Source organism: Oncorhynchus masou, chromosome 2, assembly GCF_036934945.1.
Source record: "Oncorhynchus masou masou isolate Uvic2021 chromosome 2, UVic_Omas_1.1, whole genome shotgun sequence".
Classification (NCBI taxonomy): domain Eukaryota; kingdom Metazoa; phylum Chordata; class Actinopteri; order Salmoniformes; family Salmonidae; genus Oncorhynchus; species Oncorhynchus masou.
The window spans coordinates 19,333,474-19,354,089 of record NC_088213.1 but is presented as its reverse complement, the minus strand read 5'-3'; the positions used below and the strand labels follow the sequence as shown (position 1 = coordinate 19,354,089).

The window sequence follows — 20,616 nt, the reverse complement described above, 5'->3', positions numbered from 1 at the left end:
TTTTGTCACCAAAGCCCCATATACTACCCACCACTGCGACCTGTATGCTATCGTTGGCTGGTCCTCTCTACATATTCGTCGCCAAACCCACTGGCTCCAGGTCATCTATAAGTCTTTGCTAGGTAAAGCTCCACCTTATCTCAGCTCACTGGTCACCATAGCAACAACTACTCGTAGCACACTCTCCAGCAGTTATATTTCACTGGTCACCATAGCAACAACTACTTGTAGCACACGCTCCAGCAGTTATATTTCACTGGTCACCATAGCAACAACTACTCGTAGCACACGCTCCAGCAGTTATATTTCACTGGTCATCATAGCAGCAACTACTCGTAGCACACGCTCCAGCAGTTATATTTCACTGGTCACCATAGCAACAAACTAGCAAAACGCTCCACAGTTATATTTCACTGGTCACCATAGCAACAACACTCGTAGCACACGCTCCAGCAGTTATATTTCACTGGTTACCATAGCAACAACTACTCCAGCACATGCTCCAGCAGTTATATTTCACTGGTCACCATAGCAACAACTACTCGTAGCACACGCTCCAGCAGTTATATTTCACTGGTCACCATAGCAACAACTACTCGTAGCACACGCTCCAGCAGTTATATTTCACTGGTCACCATAGCAACAACTACTCGTAGCACACGCTCCAGCAGTTATATTTCACTGGTCACCATAGCAACAACTACTCGTAGCACACGCTCCAGCAGTTATATTTCACTGGTTACCATAGCAACAACTACTCGTAGCACACGCTCCAGCAGTTATATTTCACTGGTCACCATAGCAACAACTACTCGTAGCACACGCTCCAGCAGTTATATTTCACTGGTCACCATAGCAACAACTACTCGTAGCACACGCTCCAGCAGTTATATTTCACTGGTCATCCCCAAAGCCAACACTGCCTTTTGCCTCCTTTTCTTTCCAGTTCTCTGCTGCCAATGAGTGGAACGAATTGCAAAAATCACTGAAGTTAGAGACTTATATCTCCCTCACTAACTTTAAGCATCAGCTGTCAGAGCAGCTTACCGATCGCTGCAGCTGTACACAGCCCATCTGTAAATAGCCCATCCAACCAACTACCTACCTCATCCCGATATTTGTTTTGTTTTTCTGCACTTTTGCATACCAGTATTTCTACTTGCACTGTACGTTTGTTTATCCCATGTGTAACTCTGTGTTGTTTTTGTCTCACTGCTTTGCTTTATCTTGGCCAGGTCGCAGTTTTAAATGAGAACTTGTTATCAACTGGCCTACCTGGTTAAATAAAGGTTAAATATTTATATATTTTTAAATGGTACCTGTGTGGAAGCATATATGTACTGTATCTTTCTCCCACCATACTACAGGTATGAAGGCTCTGACCTGGGAATGGTATGATCTGGATCTAAATCCATCTCTCTTTTCTCAGGAACTGGAGCTGTCCAGCTGTTTCAGTCCTCCATACACGCTCTTCAGAAAATATTCCATGGACGATGTAATACTAAAATGAGGAAAAGAGACGCACAACAAATATATAGGGGCAATAGATTTATCCAAAAATTGGGGAATGATTAGACTACACTGATGATGATTCCATCTGTCCAGCAAAATCAACAATTTATTTGAGAAACCACAATCTTTTGGGTAAGACACTTCAGACCTTAGTACACACTTCAGTTGATAGCCAATCACAAGTGGAGTGTGCTTCCTTCAGCGCCTTGTTAGCATAATGATTGTATTAATCTGCAGATTTACACTTGAAGCCAAATGGCAGTTCAAAACTGACATGACAAAATGCCAAAGTCAATAATAATGAAGCATTTGCTTTATATTGAATTGCCATTGTCCTCCATGAGAGGCTGGGTATTTGCACATGCCTGAGACAGTCGAGACGGCCATGATGACTATGCACTACTCTACCAGGCAGCTCAGTATTAGTATTCTAGTCACATACGAGGGAAGGAGAGAAGGAGAGGAAGGAGGAGGGAGAGAAGGGGGCACAAGCAACATAAGCTATTGACTGTTCCTGACTTATCTTGAAAGCACAGAGAGTGATTTTCCACAAAAGAAGTAACAGTCTCTCTTCTGTCCAACAGGTTAAGGCAAGTTGACAATAGTTTTAATTGTCTGAAATGCAGTGGACCAATTGAATTGCAACAACAAATGGCAACAAGCTGAATTACTAGCACAGGTGACACTGAAAAGAGCATAACAAACACACAACACTGACAGATAAAAATATAATTGAAAGTTTGTGTGAGCTTGGAGTAGCTCTCAGTAATGGGACCTGACATGTTCTTTTGGTTAGAGATGATCGAGGCAGACACTTCTACTCTCTCTCTCTCTCTCTCTCTGTCTCTCTCTATCCTCTCTCTCCCTCTCCTTTTCTCTATCTCTCTCTCCCTCTCTCCCTCTCCTTTTCTCTCTCTCTCTCTCTCTCTCTCTCTCTCTCTCCTTTTCTCTGTCTCTCTCACTCACTCTATGTCCCTGTACAGTTCTCTCACTCTCCCTACAGCCTCCTGCTAAAAACACACTCTGTCAATCATCCTATGTGTGATGTGTTTATTAACAAGATGATTCTTAGCAAGATGACTCTAGACTGTTCTGACTTAGAATATGTGGACAACTATAAATACATAGATGTCTGGCTAGACTGTAAAATCTCCTTCCAGACTCACATTAAGCATCTCCAATCCAAAGTTAAATCTAGAATTGGCTTCCTATTTCGCAACAAAGCCTCCTTCACTCATGCTGCCAAACATACCCTCATAAAACTGACTATCCTACCGATCCTTGACTTTGGCGTTGTCATTTACAAAATAGTCTCCAACACTCCAACACGCAAATTTGATGCAGTTTATCACAGTGTTGACCCAAACTGTACTGTGCTGTCTCAGATATTTTCATTTCACCTTGTCCTTTACAGAATGGTTCTACTTTAGCAACAATGGTGGATATGTAACCAGCTCAGTAAAGCACTAAAGCTCAGCTCAGCTTTGTTCAGCTCAGCTCAGCTCGGTTCAGCCCAGTAGTTTGAAAAGGGAAATAGACATTGAACATTTTGGCATGAATAGAAATCTCTTGTCCCACTTAGTTTTTTATTTACCTCAGTAAGGTCTTACATATGGTTTAGGCATTGATGATCACTGTCTTGTCTGTATAATTATGATCTACAGTAACATCTTCTTCTTCCACATGAGTGTGGTTGAAAGGAAAGATACGAAGGAGAGGCATATTTAGACTATATTTAGACTATTGAGTTGCACCCCATCATGACCTTAGAGAGTCCATCCTGGTTAGGGTGGGGTTGACAGGAAAGGAGCGATAGCTCGGCAGAGGACTACTGAAGAGCAGTGACACACACACGAACACAGACACACACACTCTCTCTCTCCTAGTTTCACTGCCTTCAACGTCAAATCGATTTATCCTCTGTGACCTTTCTAAGCCAATGAGAGTCATTTTCACGCAATTCCCACCTTCTTCCCACAAGGCTCACTGCTTACTGGTCTGTGAAAGGACTTTCCTAAGGGTCTAATGGAGACCCAGTCAACTTCACACACAATACGAAAAACCAAAACACCATGAAATAAAACACAATCCATCTCTGGGTACGAGTAAATGACCTATAGGAAGCAGAACATACTTCTGACTGAAACAAGCACCCATTTACTGCTATATAGATATTTATTACTATATTCATTATTATGTCATTTGCTCAGCGCCTTCGAATTGTATTGGTCACATACACCTGATTAGCAGATGTTATTGCGGGTGTAGCGAAACGCTTGTTCTTCTAGCTCTGACAGTGCTGTAATATCTAACAAGTAATATCTAACAAATTACACAACATATACCCAATACACACAAATTGAAGTAAGAATGAATCAAGACTATATACTGTACATATGGACGAGCGATATCAGAGCGGAACGGACTAAGATACAGTAGAATAGTTTCAAAAACAGTATATACATATGAGATGAGTAATACAAGATATGTAAACATTATTAAGTGACTAAGATACAGTAGAATAGTATAGAATACAGTATATACATATGAGATGAGTAATACAAGATATGTAAACATTATTAAGTGACTAAGATACAGTAGAATAGTATAGAATACAGTATATACACATGAGATGAGTAATGCCAGATATGTAAACATTAAGTGACTAAGATAAATAAAAAATAATAAATAAATATATCCCATTTAGCAGACGCTTTTGTCCAAAGCGACTTACAAGTCGGCTGGGGCCACTAGATACAGTAGAATAGTATAGAATACAGTATATACATATGAGATGAGTAATACAAGATATGTAAACATTATTAAGTGACTAAGATGCAGTAGAATAGTATAGAATACAGTATATACATATGAGATGAGTAATGCCAGATATGTAAACATTATTAAAGTGACTAGTGTTCCATTCCTTAAAGTGGCCAGTGATTACTAGTCTATGCCTATAGGCAGCAGCCTCTAATGTGCTAGTGATGGCTGTTTAATAGTCTGATGGCCTTGAGATAGAAGCTGTGTTTCAGTCTCTCGGTCCCAGCTTTGATGCACCTGTACTGACCTCACCTTCTGGATGATAGCGGGGTGAACAGGCAGTGGCTCGGGTTGTTGATGTCCTTGATGATCTTTTTGACATTCCTGTGACATCGGTTGCTGTAGGTGTCATGGAGGGCGGGTAGTTTGCCCCCGGTGATGCGCTGGGCAGATCGCACCACCCTCTGGAGAGCCTTGCGGTTGCGGGCTGTGCAGTTGCCGTACCAAGCGGTGATAAAGCCCGACAGGATGCTTTCAATTGTGCATCTGTAAAAGTTTGTGAGTGTTTTAGGTGACAAGCCAAATTTCTTTAGCCTCCTGAGGTTGAAGAGACTCTGTTGCGCCTTCTTCACCACACTGTCTGTGTGGGTGGTCCATTTCAGTTTGTCAGTGATGTGTACACCAAGGAACTTGAAGCTTTGATTGATCCCTCTCTCATATTCATCCAAACCAGTGGAGTGAGTCAATCTCGCCTGAGATTTTCGGTCACTGTGGTAACATCGCCTTAGGGGAGCACTGTTCCAACCCAGAAGAAATTCCCATTGTGATGATTTCCCTCCAACCCTTTAACCAACATCTCTGCAGGGATCCAAATCATGATGACAGTTAAAGAAACACATCTGATATTTCTGGAAATATCTGTTTTCCTTTGGTGTCAGGATCATTGTTAGCCTCCAATACATACAACACATGTTTTGTATTCACAGATAGTTCTGGATGAGAGCATCCGCTAAATGACTAAATGTAAATGTGTGTCTTATAAGAGCTGGTTTGGAACAGACACTTATTCTTAGGTATCTCTTGATGTTGTTGGCCTATTTGAAGTGCTGACTGTGGGGCAAAGCCTTTGAACCTGACCTTCTAAACCCATTTTATGTTGAGAGATCTGTAGGGACCCTTAAAGGCTGAATATCTATAGTTCTCTCTCTACTTACACATTAGAGACTCTGCCCTGTAGCCTCACATTCTATGTATGTCTCTTTCTCTCTCTACCCCGTCCCTTGCCCTCTTTCTCTCCCTCACTCCCTCTGTCTCCTCTTCTCTTTCTTCCTCCAGAGGTTGGTCCTTCCCTCCCTCTTCCTCTCTTTTACACACACCACAGAGTCTTTTCCCACTGCCCAGTGACAGAGCCAGCCGCACAGCGCCTCTCCCTGCCTTTAAAGTACTCAGACTCTGTTTCATCCTGCCTCATTCTGGACACTCATCTCATTCATCTGTAGTTTATACTTTGTACCATTTGAGTCCCCTCACATTCTCTGGAGTTGGGGGGGGGGGTTAAGAAAACATGGTTCATATTCAATCAAAAAGAAAAGAAGGGCTAAATGGTCATACAAAGTGTTGCACAACGTTTTAACGAGTGCAAGGCTGTAGGGTGTGGTCATCAGCAGTGCTACTTGAATCATTTAGAAGGATCAACTATAAACACAATTTATTATAACAATATGATAATCTTTAACAAAACTGGAAGCATTAGTGCTCTTAATCTCTGTACACATCCAAACACAATCTGAACCAAATCCTCAGATTGATTGAACTATAATCCCGAGCACACTTTCTATATTTGGCCAGCGCTTCTGGTGCAGTGATTAAACTACACACTCCAGTTTCCTGGCAGTGTTGATTTAACTCTGCTAGAGCAAACACACCTCCATTCACACTGGTGATGAACTGTTTAGCATGGCAGGTATTCAACTGCATTTTCTATTAAACCTGAGAATATATTAGATAACAATTCACCTGAGTGAGGCCCTCGTTCATGTACTAAAAGGAACCAATGAACTGAGAGGTTGTAGTTATGACGGTTTGTGCCACATGATGTATTCTTTAGGATGATCATCAGTGAACACTAGTTCCTATAACATATTTATTGGTAGAAGAGGAATGGAATCAAGAAATACATCAGATCAGAACCTTTGACAGGAGTGTTCAAATCTTACCCTGCGACGTCCGGGCAACTGCTGCTTTTCTGTTCAAAAAGGTGCTATCTAAAACCTAAACGGGTTCGTAGTCTGTCCACATAGGAGAACCCTTTGAAGCACCATTTTTGGTTCCATGTTGAACCTTCTTGGGTTCCATGTAAAACCACAAAGGGTTCTACATGGAACCAAAAAGGTTTCTACCTGAGGTTCTTCTATGGGGACAGCTGAAGAACCCCTTTGGAAACCTTTTTTCTAAGAGTGTACCTGAAAATGACTTGCACCCACCTGGTATCCCAGGTCTAAATCAGTCCCACTCCCTGATTGGAGGGGAAGAAGGAAAGAAAGGCGGTGGAACTGGCTTCGAGGTATAAATGATCATTTGAGGGACCTATACTGACCTTTAATGCAGCACTAAGCATCATTTCAGTTAGTTAGCTTGACTAGTTCTAGTCAGATGATACAGTTAACCTGCATACTGTACACATGATACAACACATTTAATATACAGCAGTTACCAAACACAGTCCTGGGGAGCCCAAGCCTTCTGTTTGTTATTCCCTAGCACTACTGTACACAGCTCATTCAAATAATCAAAGCATGATGATGAGTTGATTATTGGAATCAGCTGTGTCGTGTTAGAGCAAAACCCTAGGACTGAGTTTGGAAACACTGACGTACAAGGTGATAAACTGAAGAACATTCAAGGTGATAAACTGAAGAACATACAAGGTGATAAACTGAAGAACATACAAGGTGATAAACTGAAGAACATACAAGGTGATAAACTGAAGAACATACAAGGTGATAAACTGAAGAACATACAAGGTGATAAACTGAATAACATACAAGGTGATGAAGTGAATAACATACAAGGTGACAAACTGAATAATATAGAAGATCTCTCTGTATTGTCCCTGCTGTGTTCTGGCACTAGCAGTCTCAAGAGTTTGCCAGTAACAGTCTATGGGGGTCGGCCAGAAACAGTCTATGGGGGTCTGCCAGTAACAGTCTATGGGGGTCTGCCAGTAACAGTCTATTGGGGTTTGCCAGTAGTAGTCTATGGGGGTCTGCCAGTAACAGTCTATGGGGGTCTGCCAGTAGCCATCTATGGGGGTCTGCCAGTAGCCGTCTATGGGGGTCTGCTAGTAGTAGTCTATGGGGGTCTACCAGTAGTAGTCTATGGGGGTCTGCCAGTAGCCATCTATTTTATTTTATTTTATTTTTGTTTTAAATTTCACCTTTATTTAACCAGGTAGGCTAGTTGAGAACAAGTTCTCATTTGCAACTGCGACCTGGCCAAGATAAAGCATAGCAGTGTGAACAGACAACACAGAGTTACACATGGAGTAAACAATAAACAAGTCAATAACACAGTAGAAAAAAAGAGTCTATATACATTGTGTGCAAAAGGCATGAGAAGGTAGGCAAATAATTACAATTTTGCCGATTAACACTGGAGTGATAAATGATCAGATGGTCATGTACAGGTAGAGATATTGGTGTGCAAAAGAGCAGAAAAGTAAATAAATAAAAACAGTATGGGGATGAGGTAGCTAAAATTGGGTGGGCTATTTACCGATAGACTATGTACAGCTGCAGCGATCGGTTAGCTTCTCAGATAGCAGATGTTTGAAGTTGGTGAGGGAGATAAAAGTCTCCAACTTCAGTGATTTTTGCAATTTGTTCCAGTCACAGGCAGCAGAGAACTGGAACGAAAGGCGGCGAAATGAGGTGTTGGCTTTAGGGATGATCAGTGAGATACACCCGCTGGAGCGCGTGCTACGGGTGGGTGTTGCCATCGTGACCAGTGAACTAAGATAAGGCGGAGCTATTATCAGTGGGGGTCTACCAGTAGTAGTCTATTAGGGTCTGCCAGTAGCCGTCTATTAGGGTCCGCCAGTAGCCGTCTACTGGGGTCTGTCAGTAGTAGTCTATGGGGGTCTGCCAGTAGTAGTCTATGGGGGTCTGCCAGTAGCCATCCATGGGGGTCTACCAGTAGCCGTCTATGGGGGTCTGCCAGTAGCCGTCTATGGGGGTCTGCCAGTAGCAGTCTATGGGGGTCTGCCAGTAGTAGTCTATGGGGGTCTGCCAGTAGCCGTCTATTAGGGTCTGCCAGTAGCCGTCTATTAGGGTCTGCCAGTAGTAGTCTATGGGGGTCTGCCAGTAGCCGTCTATTAGGGTCTGCCAGTAGTAGTCTATGGGGGTCTGCCAGTAGTAGTCTATGGGGGTCTGCCAGTAGCCATCCATGGGGGTCTACCAGTAGCCGTCTATGGGGGTCTGCGAGTAGCCGTCTATGGGGGTCTGCCAGTAGCAGTCTATGGGGGTCTGCCAGTAGCCATCTATGGGGGTTTGCCAGTAGTAGTCTATGGGGGTCTGCCAGTAGTAGTCTATGGGGGTCTGCCAGTAGCCGTCTATGGGGGTCTACCAGTAGTAGTCTATGGGGGTCTACCAGTAGCCGTCTATTAGGGTCTGCCAGTAGCCGTCTATTAGGGTCTGCCAGTAGTAGTCTATGGGGGTCTGCCAGTAGTAGTCTATGGGGGTCTGCCAGTAGCCATCTATTAGGGTCTGCCAGTAGTAGTCTATGGGGGTCTACCAGTAGCCGTCTATGGGGGTCTACCTGTAGCCGTCTATTAGGGTCTGCCAGTAGTAGTCTATGGGGGTCTGCCAGTAGTAGTCAATGGGGGTCTGCCAGTAGTAGTCTATGGGGGTCTGCCAGTAGTAGTCTATGGGGGTCTGCCAGTAGCCATCTATTAGGGTCTGCCAGTAGTAGTCTATGGGGGTCTACCAGTAGCCGTCTATGGGGGTCTACCTGTAGCCGTCTATTAGGGTCTGCCAGTAGTAGTCTATGGGGGTCTGCCAGTAGTAGTCAATGGGGGTCTGCCAGTAGTAGTCTATGGGGGTCTGCCAGTAGTAGTCTATGGGGGTCTACCAGTAGTAGTCCATGGGGGTCTGCCAGTAACCGTCTATTAGGTTCTGCCAGTAGCCGTCTATTAAGGTCTGCCAGTAGTTGTCTATGGGGGTCTGCCAGTAGTAGTCTATGGGGATCTGCCAGTAATCGTCTATTAGGGTCTGCCAGTAGCCGTCTATTAAGGTCTGCCAGTAGTAGTCTATGGGGGTCTGCCAGTAGCCGTCTATGGGGGTCTACCAGTAGCCGTCTATGGGGGTCTACCTGTAGCCGTCTATTAGGGTCTGCCAGTAGTAGTCTATGGGGGTCTGCCAGTAGTAGTCTATGGGGGTCTGCCAGTAGTAGTCTATTAGGGTCTGCCAGTAGCCATCTATTAGGGTCTGCCAGCAGTAGTCTATTAGGGTCTGCCAGTAGTAGTCTATTAGGGTCTGCCAGTAGCCGTCTATTAGGGTCTGCCAGCAGTAGTCTATGGGGGTCTACCAGTAGCCGTCTATTAGGGTCTGCCAGTAGCCGTCTATTAGGGTCTGCCAGCAGTAGTCTATGGGGGTCTACCAGTAGCCGTCTATTAGGGTCTGCCAGCAGTAGTCTATGGGGGTCTGCCAGTAGCCGTCTATTAGGGTCTGCCAGCAGTAGTCTATGGGGGTCTGCCAGTAGCCGTCTATGGGGGTCTACCAGTAGCAGTCTGGGGGTCTGCCAGTAACAATCTATGGTGGTCTGCCGGTAACAGTCTATGAGTGTCTGCCAGTAGCAGACTATGGGGTTCTGCCAGCAGCCATCTATGGGGGTCTGAATGTAACAGAACACTGAGCAGTAACAACACAGGAACCCACCGCTGAGTTGAGGTCTTATTCAGTGCTGGCAAGGGTTAATGGTAATGCCACCTGCCAACCTCAGAAATATGGTGTCTTTCTCAAAGCAAAGTCTGGATCCAAGGCTGGGCTGGAGCAGGTCTGAGTTATTGCTCTCTGCCTGAAAACAGGGGGCTCAGGGTGAGCGATGCTACTTTATGCAGACCTCAGCACTGGCACCTACAAGCCCCATCGTGCTTTAGTCAAGCTTCACTCACTCAAAGAGAGAGAGAGAGAGAGAGAGAGAGAGAGAGAGGAGGGGGCAGGGAGGTAGGATAGAGAGGGTGAGGAGTGAGAGAGGGAGATGAAAGATGTTAGGAAGTGAGAGAGTAGAGCTAAAGACAGAGATATAGAGGAGGAGGGCGGTGAGAGAGTAGAAGAGAGAGAGAGAGGCAGAAGAGAGAGAGAGAGATGGGAGGTGGGGGGAGAGAGGGAGATGAGAGATGGTATGTAAGAGGGAGAGAGAGAAAGTAGGGAGAGTGCAAAGAGAGAGGGACTGTGAGAATAAATAAAAAGAGGTGGTGAGATGGAGGGAGGATGAGAGAAAGAGAGAGGTGGGAAGGAGGCGTTTAATTACTGGTAAAATCATCATTAGTGTAGGACATTGTTTTGTTCATGAGAGAGCTGCAAGTATAGAGGGAGAGTAATAATGTAGGGATGGAAGATAGAGGGGGACAACAAGCAAGGGAAATATAGGAGATAAAACTGTCAGATAGACAAATAGAGAGATCCCGGTAGGTAAAATAGTCAAGTAAAGGAATAAGTGTTTGTCAGGTGTTGACAGACAGAGTACCCAAAACAGGCACCCTGACTGCGACAGTGCATCCTAATCAAACGGATTTGGATTGGTGGAATGGTCCAATAGCAACCTGATGTGAGATTATGCAGAGATGGAGGATCAAACAGCGGTATGCAAATGGTGAGCTGTCAGACAAGACATGTAGTCTGGCATACCAAACTAGAACGTCGCTGTGCTCAGTATTCAAATCCACTTCCTGAGGGACAGAGGCTATCATCTTTCCCCATGTAAAAATGTTTGTCATGTATTCCCCCACCCCCCACACACACACCTTTTATATTCACATCAGTAGGATAGGGTTGTGTGTATGACTTTCTTTGGGTTTCATTTCGGTTCCCAATAGATTTGTTTTTTTATCAAAGCCTTGCATGGTTATGGTATTTATTTTTAGGTAAGACATATTTTTGATACCCCCATCATTCATATTCCAACCCCTTTAGACAGAGTTGTGTCCCAAGTGGCACTCTATTCCTTTTATAGTGCACTTATTTTGATCAGGGCTCTCTGATCCAAAGTAGTGCACTTTAAAGAGAATAGTGTGCCATTTCACACCCTGTTCACATACTGTATCTCTATTCCAGGTCATACAGTCATTTTCACTTCACACTCATTTCTATGCTAAATTCCTTATTTTCCCTTGCCAATTAAAAAGCAATACTGTTAATATAACTTGTGGGTTTTCAGTGAATTTATGTAAATCACAAAGCTCATCTACCTCTGTAGCATGAGAGCACTGGCCCTTGTGAAATGAGTGGGTGGATGGAGAGAGATATAGAGATCTAGAGGCTCCTTTGATCAGTTTCTCACACGGGATCATGAGAAGTGGCAACAACATATGCTCAACTCTGCTTCTGCATCAATAATTAGATATATCAGTGTATATCAGAAATAAACACACAAAAATAAAGAGTATTTCAGTGGCTGCTTATACAAGAATGACCAATGAGGAGGAGATGGAGATGACATAAACTCATGGTTTGACAGTTGCTGCTGTAAGCAACAGGCTGGGTCGTCACCAGAGAAGCATGCTAGAATGGACAAAATAATAATAAGCAAGCATGGTTTCTAGGGTTAGGGTTTGGGTTAAGGCCAATCCTCGACGAAGGGTTATGGTAGGTTATCAAATCTGCATTGTTGAATAGAAGGCATTGTACTTCCGTCTTCTCCAGCATGGCCGGATAGTGATGACCCACAGACATAGAGTAGTTCCACGGCTACACTGGCTCACCACAGGCCCTAGTCTCATCTTCACCCAGGGAAGATTGTGTTCACTTTGACATTAGAGCCATTGATCCACAGTCTGGTCGATACTCCCCATATCATCTATAGCTCATTTCCATGGTGCCTTCTCTTGTCTGGAGAATAGTGACTCCATTCCAGGGCAGCATTCCAAATGGCACCCTATTCCCTTCATAATGCTATGGGCCCTGGTCAAAAGTAGTGCACTCTATAGGGAATAGGGTGCCATTTGGGATGCAGACTAAGAAATTACAATAATAGAGATGTCTCTACACAAGACATGCAGACACAAGACATGCAGACTAAGAGATGACAATAATAGAGATGTCTGCTGTCTCAGCAAACATCTCTATTATTGTCATCTGTTAGTCTGCATCCCTTGTGTCTGCATGTCTTGTGTGGCTGTTCCGGAAGCCCAGACTCGACACAATCTGATAACTAATCAACCCTCTGTATTTTCAAGTATTTTGGTGGCAGCATCATGTTATGGGTATGCTTATCACCTGCAGGGACTGCGGTTTGTCAGGATCAAAATATATGTAAAGGAGCAAAGCCTAGGTAAAAAGTGCAGAAAACATGCCTCAGTCTTCTGAAAACCTAACCCTGGGATAGAGTTGTATTTTTCAGTGGGACAATGAACACATTAAAATACCAAAGACTTAAATCTCCTTGAAAATTAGAGACAGGGTTGAATATTGCTGTCCATATTTTGATTCTCAACCAAACTTACAGAGCTTGAGCAATTTTAACAAAAACAATGGATATATGTTGCCCTAAGGGTTGGTAGAATCTCATTAGAAGTGATTTACAGTTGTAATTGCTGCCAAAGTTGCTTCCACCAAGTATTAACTCTGGGGTGTGAAGACATACAGTTGAAGTTGGAAGTTTACATACACTCAGGTTGGAGTCATTAAAACTCATTTTTCAACCACTCAACCACAAACTATAGTTTTTGCAAGTTGGTTAGGACATCTACTTTGTGCACGATTGTCACGACTTCCACCGAAGGTGGCTCCTCTCCCTGTTCGGGAAGCACTCGGCAGTCGTCGTCGCGGGTCTACTAGCTGCCACCGGTCCCTTTTCTTTTTCGTTTGGTTTTGTCCATCTTGTGTTCACCTGTGTCTAGTTTAGGCTAATCAGTGGGGTATTTAATCTCGCCCTACCCGCTAGGTTTTGTGTGGGATTGTTTGTGTTACTGTCGTTGGCTTGGGTTGCGTTTTTCCCTGTTAAGCAGGTTTATTTCACGGGACTGTTTTTCACACACGTTAGTTTAGTAGAGGAGTGTGTTCCTCTGTTTTCGACTAGACTGCATTCCTGTTTTCTAGTGGCTGCTTTTGTGGTCCTGTACCTGTTTTGTTGGAGGACTAGTAAATAAAATGCCCTTCTTGAAATTCTTGCTCTCCGGCGGCGTCCGGACCCAGCGGGATTCGGCTCGCGCTCCCGAGGGAGTACGATGGGATGGCTGGAGCTTTACCTGGCAACCGTTCCCCTGACTCCCTCGGGAGGGGAGAGTGTCAACGTCCTAGTCTCCTGCCACGGCTCCTATCCCAGCCTCTGACGCTTCCACCTCCACTATGAACACCAAAGAGGGATCGGGATGAGCCAGCACGGGAGCCAAGGTAAACAGAGCCTTCAGGTGACCAAAATCCCTGTCCGCCTCAGCTGACCACTGCAGCCGCACCGTCCCCCCTTCAGAAGTGAGGTAATGGGAGCTGCTACCTGACCAGAACCCCGGATAAATCTCCGGTAGTAGTTGGCAAACCCTAGAAACTGCTGCACTTCCTTTACCGTGGTGGGAGTCTGCCAATTACGCATGGCTGAAATGCGGTCACTCTCCATCTCCACCCCTGACGTGGAAATAGGTCTGTTGGAAGAACAGACATTTCTCAGCCTTGACGTACAGGTCATGCTCCAAAAGTCGACCAAGAACCCTGCGCACCAGGGACACATGCTCGGCGCGTGTAACGGAGCATATCAGAATGTCATCGATATACACCACTACATCCTGCCAGTGCAGGTCCCAGAAAATCTCGTCAACAAAGGCATGGAAGACTGATGGAGAATTCATCAACCTATACGGCATGACAAGGTACTTATAGTGCCCTGTGGTGGTACTAAATGCTGTCTTCCACAAGATCCAATTTTGTGAAGAAGCGCGCCCCGTGCAATGCCTTGATCGCACTGGCGAAGAGAGGCAGCTGGTAGCTGTACCTCACAGTGATCTGATTTATACCTCGATAGTCTATACACGGGCGCAGACCTCCATTCTTCTTCCCAGGAGATATACAGTATGTTTCCATAGCCGCCGTCTCCTCCAGTGAGAGAAGATACACGTGACTCCTGGGAAGTCCTGAGATTTATCGCACAATCCCCCGTCGATGGGGTGGTAAATGAGTCGAATTCTTCTTACAGAAAGCGAGAGCCAAATCGGCATATTCTGAGGGGATGCGCACGGTGGAAACCTGGTCTGGACTTTCCACAGTAGTCGAACCGATGGAAACCCCTACACACCTCCCTGAGCACTCTTGTGACCACCCCTTGAGAGCCCCCTGTGCCACGAAATAGTGGGATCCTGACAGGCCAACCAGGATAGGCCCAGCACCATGGGAAACGCAGGAGAATCAATAAGGAAGAGACTGATTCTCTCCTTGTGACCCTCCTGCGTAACCATGTCTAGTGGAGCGGTGGCCTCCCTAATCAGCCCTGACCCTAATGGTCGACTATCTAGGGCGTGCACAGGGAAGGGCATATCCACAGGAACAAGGGGAATCCCTAAGCTATTGGCAAATGAACGGTCAATAAAATTCCCAGCTGCGCCTGAATCTACGAGCGCCTTATGCTGGGAATGCGGGTAAAACTCAGGAAATTTGATAAACACATACATGTGGGCAACAGGAGGCTCTGGGTGAACCTGGTGCTGACTCACCTGGGGCGACACGATAGTGCCCTGCCTACTGCCTGGACTCCCTGAGGAACCCCCCCCAGCACCGACCAGCAGTGTGCCCTCTGCGTCCACAGATGGTGCAGGGAATGGCCCCTCATCCGTCCTCCCTAAGCGCAGCACCTCCCAGCTCCATGGGCGTCGGAGCGGCGGTGCTGGGGGATGGAACTGACAGGCACCGATCCGGACGTCCGCGGGTAGCCAGCAGGTTGTCCAGCCGGATGGACAGGTCCACCAGCTGGTCCAACGTGAGGGTGGTGTCTCGGCAGGCCAACTCCCGACGGACGTCCTCGCGCAGACTGCACCGGTAGTGATTGATCAGGTTGCTCCATACCGCGCTGGCGGCCAGGGTTCAGAAGTCCACAAAAACTGCCCGAAAGCGGCGTGTGAACTCTGCGTAATGGTCCAATGCTGCGTCTCCTTCACTCCATACGGCATTTCTCAATCCAGGGCTTTGCCTGAGAGACAGGAGATGAGGGCGGACACGCTCTCACGTCCCGAAGGAGCCGGGTGGACGGTCGCCAGGTAGAGCTCCAGCTGGAGTAGGAACCCCTGGCATCCGGCAGCCGTCCCATCATACTCTCTCAGGAGCATGAGCCGTATCCCGCTGGGACCGGGTGAAGGAGGGGTGGACAGTGGGGCCTGCTGTACTGGGGCTGGTGGAGGCGCTGGACGACCTCCTCCTCTCTCCCAACAATCCATCGTTTGCAGCACGCAATCCATGGCGGTGCCCAGACATTGCAACATGGCAACATTGCAACATCCTCTACTGCCACAGGGAGGGCGTCTGCTCCTGCTGACTCCATTCCAGATGAGTAATTCTGTCATGCGGTTTGTGTGTAGCTGGTGTAGAGGAGTCAGGTCGCAGGACAGCAGATATGAGTAAATAAACTTACTTTACTCAAAATATACAAATGCGATACAATAAAGAGAGCCCACATTAACGGACCGTACTACATACAAACAATTACTCACAAACAGACATGGGGGAACAGAGGGTTAAATAATGAACAAGTAATTGGGGAATTGAAACCAGGTGTGTAAGACGAAGACAAACCAAATGGAAAATGAAAAGTGGATCGACGATGGCTAGAAGGCCGACGACCGCCGAATGCCGCCCGAACAAGGAGAGGGACCGACTTCAGCGGAAGTCGTGACTGTGGGCAGAACTGAAAAAACACCAGCTCTGTCAGGAGGAATGGGCCAAAATTACCCCATTTATTGTGGGAAGCTTGTGGAAGGCTACCTGAAATGTTTGACCCAAGTTAAGCAATTTAAAGGCAATGCTAATAAATACTAACTGAGCGTATGCAAACTTCTGACCCACTGGGAATGTGATGAAAGAAATAAAAGCTGAAATAAATCATTCTCTCTACTATTATTCTGACATTTCACATTCTTAAAATAAAGTGGTGATCCTAACTGCCCTAAAACAGTTTTTTTACTAGGATTAAATATCAGGAATTGTGAAAAACTGAGTTTAAATGTATTTGGCTCAGGTTTATGTAAACTTCCGACTTCAACTGTACGTAATTAAGGCATTTTTTATTTGTTATTAATTTCAATAATGTTCTATCCTTTTTCCTTCACTTTGAAAATGTTAAGCAGGTTGTGTAGATAAAACATTTAATTATTCCTTTTTCAGATTTAATTTTAAGTCAGCAAAATGTGACAACTGTGCAAGGAGTGTGTAGACTTTCACTCGGCACTGTAGATGTGTATATGTGTCCTTCAGCAGTCATAACCGCAGACAGACAGCCAGGTGGATGTCAATGATAAGGCCCCTGCAAGTTCTTGCAGCAACTAACTACAGCTCTGAAAGAACCCTGTTCTTTGGCCGAAGTGTTGGTAAAAAAAACCCACAGCAGTAGAGATGAGTGTGCGACTTCCTTTAGAGCCCTTTAAGGAACCAGGGCTCTGGTCAAAAGTAGTGCACCAAATAGGGAATAGGGTACTATTTGGGACGTAACCATGAATTCTCTCAAACGGCTCCTGTCACCAAACGTTATATTTATTCTGGCAAAACCTTTCAAAAGCTAGTTAGTGAAATAACAGAGCAAAGCTGTCCAGACGGCATCAGGGCTGATGTATCAACTTATTATAGATTAGGCTCATAAGGAGGAAATAAGAGGAAACGTTACATCTGTTTTTCAGCTTTTTCTGTAAAATGTGGTAAACACACAAACCAAACAGACATGACACACAGAAACACTAGACTCAAGACAATGGGATGACACTGTTCGTCAGTTCCTCTCCTCTCGTTAGTATGTATGTTTGAGATTGACTGACTATATTGCAGTCGGACTGCTCAGAATCACTGATTGACAAATTCCCTAGCATCCCGGAAAATGACTCATTATGTGATCAAGATGAGTGATTCTGCCCCTCGCCTTCCTCAAACTGATCCCTTTGAACGTGCTAATTTATTGCAAGGTCCGTTTGTCCATGTGAGTTGTGCAACCCCAAACTGTCACCTTTGATCCTGAACAGGACTGACCTTTGACCTCTGAGGAGAACTGGGCAGAGTGTCGCGTCGCGAAGAGCTGTAGCTCTCTGTTCAGGTCGCACAGAGTCAGATCGATGTCCCACGACCGCAGTCCTGTTAACACACAATAACAAATGTAGCATGATGCACTACATGACCCATAATGCTCTATAACTATACAACAAACACATTACTGTTGGAGTGGAGGGGTCTGTCTAGGGTCTGATTTCTACTGCGTGACCAAATTAACATGACCCTGCTGGTTGTTATTGCTCCTTGGAACTGATTGGTAGATTTCTACTAATAGGCTGGAGAGGGCACACACCTGTCTTTCACCATCTTAATCAACCGCTGAATCAAAGGCATGGAATAAAAACCATTAAACACCATGGCCTTCGAGCACTGAGCTGATAACCCCTAATGTACAGTAACATCGGAAAATGACTGGGTTGGGAAATAACCTCTTGTAGGAAGATGATTGTTATTAATATTGGCAGTTATATGATGGACCTTATTACGCCCCCTATAAACAGTGAGCTACTCAGTATGCAAGCTGTTTCCCTGAATGATGCCAGTTCTTATTTAATAGAGTGTCTATTGGGTCAGGAAGAGACAACAGGGCAGGGTTTGTTTCTTGTCTTGATTGGCCAGTGTGTTGCCTCCATGCACAACTGTTTTCTATTCAACGACCTGTCACAGTTTTCTCTAGAATAATTTAACATCATATTCACATCATGTTTTTTTGTCTGGAATTATTTCCGGTCATCTAATATTCCAGTGTTTCAGATAACCCAGTAGGGCCTACTGATTGCACATTTGAAAATTCTTAGTTATTCTAGCCAACTGCAATAACTATGGAGAATAATCCATTGCAAACTATAAAGAGTAATACAGCCCTTAATTCCAGAAACCATTCAGGATATCACATACAGTAGAATAGTTTTGTGTTGCGTATTGCTATATTCAGCCATATAGGGGGCTATACATCTGGTGCAGTGTCCTCTCTGTATGCATTACCAAACAGCTCTGTTCAGTGTGAAATCCAACCCACTCATGCTGCAGCCTACGTTTGAGATGTAGGCGTCATCCACTCCCTTTTAGATCCGCTGCAACGGATGAATTAGATGACAATATTCCTAACAAAGTCACAGCTTGTTCTAAAATACTATTTGGTTTGACTTTTATCGTACATTTGAATATTGCAAGTACAGGCCAATGCATAAGGGTCAAGCCTCTGACATTTAAACAAACTACATTTTAACATAAAAAAAAATCTTTGTGGGCAATCTTGAACTTCAACAGTTTAGAAAGATGTGTAAAGACTTATAATACCCAGTCAAGTAGCCCACTCACCCTGTTTTATGTGTTTTTTGGCAGACTGAAGGTGGTGGTCCGTTGAGATTTCTCCGATAACTATCAGCATATAAAATCTCCCGTGGTTGAACGGCGGTCTGGTCCTATGGTGCTGTCCACGGTGCTGAAAGGGTAGGGCGGGCTCGCGCTGCTCCTCCGGCTCTCCTGGCGCTACAGAGAGCGATGCTGCTGCCACAGGGATTTCCATGGCAACAGCACGATGAGTGGAAGCTGGGTCCTTTTCCATCTCCATGACAACTGCATCCGGTGGCAGCACAGTGCATGAGGGATGACTGGGGCGAGGACCAGTGGGTGTGGCTTGTGAGAGGGACGTGATTTGATTGGTGCAGGGTTATGTGGCTATTTGATGTCACAGCACGCCATTGGCCAAATCCGACATGGGGATTATGATAAAATGTATCAAGTTTATCTGAATCGACTGTCTTGCATAGGTAGTGGTTGTGATGATGATGATGATAATGAATATGATGATGAATATGATGATGATGAATATGATGATGTTGATGATGAGTGGTATACCACATGGTCCTCCTCATTTGTTACATCAATAAGTTAGTTAACATAGTTAAGATCCAAAATACAAAATGGGTCAAATAAACATAGCTGTAAACCACCAGCATTAGGCCTACTACAACTAGTGCTGTAGTTTCCTAATAGGCCTACTACAACTAGTCCTGTAGTTTCCTAATAGGCCTACTACAACTAGTGCTGTAGTTTCCTAATAGGCCTACTACAACTAGTCCTGTAGTTTCCTAATAGACCTACTACAACTAGTCCTGTAGTTTCCTAATAGGCCTACTACAACTAGTCCTGTAGTTTCCTAATAGGCAAACTACAACTAGTCCTGTAGTTTCCTAATAGACCTACTACAACTAGTCCTGTAGTTTCCTAATAGGCCTACTACAACTAGTCCTGTAGTTTCCTAATAGGCCTACTACAACTAGTCCTGTAGTTTCCTAATAGACCTACTACAACTAGTCCTGTAGTTTCCTAATAGGCCTACTACAACTAGCCCTGTAGTTTCCTAATAGGCCTACTACAACTAGTCCTGTAGTTTCCTAATAGGCCTACTACAACTAGTCCTGTAGTTTCCTAATAGACCTACTACAACTAGTCCTGTAGTTTCCTAATAGACCTACTACAACTAGTCCTGTAGTTTCCTAATAGACCTACTACAACTAGTCATGTAGTTTCCTAATAGGCCTACTACAACTAGCCCTGTAGTTTCCTAATAGGTCTACTACAACTAGTCCTGTAGTTTCCTAATAGGCCTACTACAACTAGTCCTGTAGTTTCCTAATAGGCCTACTACTACTAGTCCTGTAGTTTCCTAATAGATCTACTACAACTAGTCCTGTAGTTTCCTAATAGGCCTACTACAACTAGTCCTGTAGTTTCCTAATAGGCCTACTACAACTAGTCCTGTAGTTTCCTAATAGGTCTACTACAACTAGTCCTGTAGTTTCCTAATAGGCCTACTACAACTAGTCCTGTAGTTTCCTAATAGGCCTACTACAACTAGTCCTGTAGTTTCCTAATAGGCCTACTACTA

The 20,616-nt window shown here is 44.8% G+C and overlaps 1 protein-coding gene across 1 annotated transcript in view; it reads right to left on the bottom strand.

Annotated features, from left to right (window-relative positions):
- map1aa (microtubule-associated protein 1Aa) overlaps positions 1–19,283 on the bottom strand; it is a 67,819-nt gene extending 48,536 nt beyond the window's left edge. The window contains exons 1-2 of the mRNA XM_064989733.1: positions 19,044–19,283; positions 17,703–17,804 (exon numbers count right to left, since the gene is read on the bottom strand). Coding sequence (XP_064845805.1) covers positions 17,703–17,804; positions 19,044–19,251 — 310 coding nt within the window. The 5' untranslated portion in view covers positions 19,252–19,283. The remainder of the gene's footprint in view (positions 1–17,702; positions 17,805–19,043) is intronic.
- Between the last annotated feature and the right edge of the window lie 1,333 nt (positions 19,284–20,616).